Source organism: Centroberyx affinis, unplaced genomic scaffold (genome assembly GCF_046629955.1).
Source record: "Centroberyx affinis isolate AG114_WGS23_722 - 3 ecotype Tasmania unplaced genomic scaffold, CSIRO-AGI_Caff_v1 ptg006789l_1, whole genome shotgun sequence".
Classification (NCBI taxonomy): domain Eukaryota; kingdom Metazoa; phylum Chordata; class Actinopteri; order Beryciformes; family Berycidae; genus Centroberyx; species Centroberyx affinis.
In genome coordinates this window covers 12,320-15,342 of record NW_027283444.1, presented here as the reverse complement: position 1 = coordinate 15,342, position 3,023 = coordinate 12,320, and the positions used below count along the sequence as shown (strand labels likewise).

General features: G+C 44.4%; 1 protein-coding gene across 1 annotated transcript; it reads right to left on the bottom strand.

Moving 5' to 3' along the window:
- Positions 1-464: 464 nt before the first annotated feature.
- Positions 465-2,589, bottom strand: msx1a (muscle segment homeobox 1a). The gene is made up of 2 exons (XM_071513133.1): positions 2,065-2,589; positions 465-1,802 (listed from the first exon to the last, which is right to left on the bottom strand). Exons 1-2 carry the CDS (start codon positions 2,495-2,497, stop codon positions 1,384-1,386), a joined length of 852 nt encoding a protein of 283 aa, XP_071369234.1. The 5' UTR covers positions 2,498-2,589; the 3' UTR covers positions 465-1,383.
- Positions 2,590-3,023: the final 434 nt, after the last annotated feature.

The following is a 3,023-nucleotide window of genomic DNA, read 5'->3' as shown; positions in this document are numbered from 1 at the left end:
AAGCATATAATATTTCATAATACTGTAGCTAATGAACAATATCCTGGTTTCCAACTCTATTAAGATGTTTGTAATAGGCCAAATAAACCTCAGCATTAGAATTTTTCCCAATAATCATTCCCTGCTATTCTTTCCAATGACGGTAAACCTATAGGAATCATTGGCACATAGACTTCATGTTTAGACAGTAGGCTTCTCTATTGTTTGTGCCAAGATGCCAATGCGCAGAAGCTCAACACTCACAACTGTAAGCCTGTTCTATTTCAGTCAACATGGCCTAAAATAGATATACATTTATAAAATAACTATTATCTGAACTTTTCATTAACTCCAATTCACTATCATATTATTATTATTATTCATAATAGGACTAGCAAATAGTCAAATGTTGGTGCTGCAGGCAGCAAGTGTCAGTCAAAACGAACAACGTCTTAATGAAAAAGAATAAACAATTTATTGTTAATTTATGTCACAAATATATTCATAATATAAATGAGGATATTCTTCAAATATACATTATTTTACAGTACACAAATCCCTTCCGAAGGGAATCATTCCAACAACAGACAGTGCTGTTATAAAAAAAAATGCTGTGGTTCTCCAATTTAGCAAAGAGCATTCATTGACACTGGATTCAGTAACCCACTAAGTTACGCATTGATATGAATGCAAAATTAAAAAGTATGATGTTTGCAGTGTGACAACATCCCACATAAGTGATGAGAGCCCAACCTACCTGGGGTTCTTATGTGTGTTGGTGCAAAACGTCAAGCTGTGCGCAATAGTCTCTTATTGGTATAAGTTCGTATAATAGCCCTTGTACCTGGCTGGGTCGTGGCAGAGGAGTGGGCTATATTTGACACACTGTGTGGCATTTAGCCGACTAGGTTGTCCATACTTGACTGTCCAGTCATGATATGTCATAGGCCTACAGGGACGAAGCTGTTCTACACTTCTGCACTGCAAAAATATCCATCTTAAAGTCATTTAGTCTCATCAGTCAGTTATAAAAAGATATTTTCCTTAAATAACAAAAAAAAAATCTTGATCAAGTTGATTGGTATTGTGAAATAATGTCACCGCACTGGCAGATTTTCCCACTCAGAAAAATCAGATTTTAAGACTCAACACAAGATGAAATGACTTGTTAAGGTGGAATATTTTTGGTCAAGAGAAGTGGATAAACTTCAAGGTCTTGCGAAGGGGCTCTGCGAGGAAGTCTTGGCCCCTGACAAGATGTGACACCGGGCTCCGCACCAGGATGCCTCTAAATTAGTTCAGTATCACCTCACCTGTCTGAAGGGCCCCTTCTTGCTCGGGGCCCTCTGAAAGTAGTCTATCCCCCCTGTACCCCACTGCAGTGCCCCTGGTCCTCCGTCCCCGTCAAGCAAGGTGGTACATACTGTATCCGACGTGGGCGGCGTACAGTCCCACGGGGGAAACCGGCAGCGAGTGCCTCTGGAACGGGTGCGACCCTGCGTAGGACGCGGGGACGTGCGCACCGAGAGGAAAGGAAATCCCGAAAGCCGGAGGCAGCATGGGCTTAGCTGCCATTTTCAGTTTTTCCAGTTCTGCCTCCTGCAGCCGCTTGGCTTTGGCCCTCCTGTTCTGAAACCAGATTTTAACCTGGGTCTCCGTCAGGTTGAGCGAGCTGGAAAACTCTGCGCGCTCGGCGATGGAGAGGTACTGCTTCTGGCGGAACTTCCTCTCAAGGGCCAACAGCTGGGACGTGGTGAAAGGGGTCCGGGGCTTTCTGTTCGTCTTGTGTTTTCTCAGTGGACAGGCGGGGGGACTCAGCCTTCCTGTAAACAGACAAACAGTTTTGTTATCATCTTAAATTCTGGGATTGGGACGCTCATCATGCCAAATCCAAAGACGAATACAGATCGAGTAGAAAGTTTCAGAAAACACACGTGATATAGGCCTGCACTTATACGGCTACGAAATAAATCCTATTCCAAACGAGTCCTGAGATAACCGAGATTTTGAACATACAATGGCACAAATTCTGATGTATGTGATTTATTTCTACCTCTAAGCACTGACACGACAACTTCAACTTACGTGGAGGTGTGGGAGAAAAGCGAGGATTCTGTATCCAGCCAGTCCTGTCTTTACTGTCCGGGCTCTCGGGTTTGATCAACACGTCTTCTGGCATGTTCATTATCTCGCCCACTGAAAACGAGGAGCCCATGGCCAAAGCAGGAACTGAAGTATCCAGACTGGAGAGAGAGCCCATCCTTGCGCCCCTTCCCAGCACTTGGGACGTCCCGGCGACTGACGGGGCATCCGGGGATGGCACCTCTCTGCTCGGTTTCCTATCGGCCATCAGTGCCTCGACGCTGAAGGGCAGAATAGCCACTTTGGGCTTCCCAGTCTCCTCTGCGGGGCTCAGACTGGTCTGCATCTCGCCTCTGCTGACGAGAACCGAGCGGGGAGGAAGTTCTTCAGTTTTCAAACCAGCGGTCAAAGCTGACATGGCGATAGATGGGGCCATACAGGTCCGACTGGCACTTGGGAGGTGACTTGACACTCGTGTGTATCGCGGAAAGAGTTACAAAAAGTTGCTGTGGTGCGCCCTAAGGTGACGGTATCCTCATGTTTATGTGACCAAATTGGAGTGCAGTGCTATAATAAGGCAGGCGTGGAGAGAGAAGCGGCCAATCAGGAGCGAGATGGGCTGGCCCAGAGAGACTCCAGTGAGAAAAAAAGAAAAGAAAAAAACTTCAGCTATCTGAGTGGGAAAGTAAACAATAAAGTTACTTTTTACAACCGACTTCAGATAAACATAACAAACACTTAATTTGACATCAAGATTAAATCCCACAAAATAATGTTTTACCTGAATGTGATTAGCCTATAATTACTAGGTTATTAAAATGTTATAATTAATACATTCAGGCATGCGCATAATTGTTGTTACTGTCAATTCTTATAACTGTGCAGGCGTAAGAAACTTTTATAATACTGACGCTGTTTTGTTACTGTCGCAAACATTTTGACAGCCTGTATTCAAATCGACC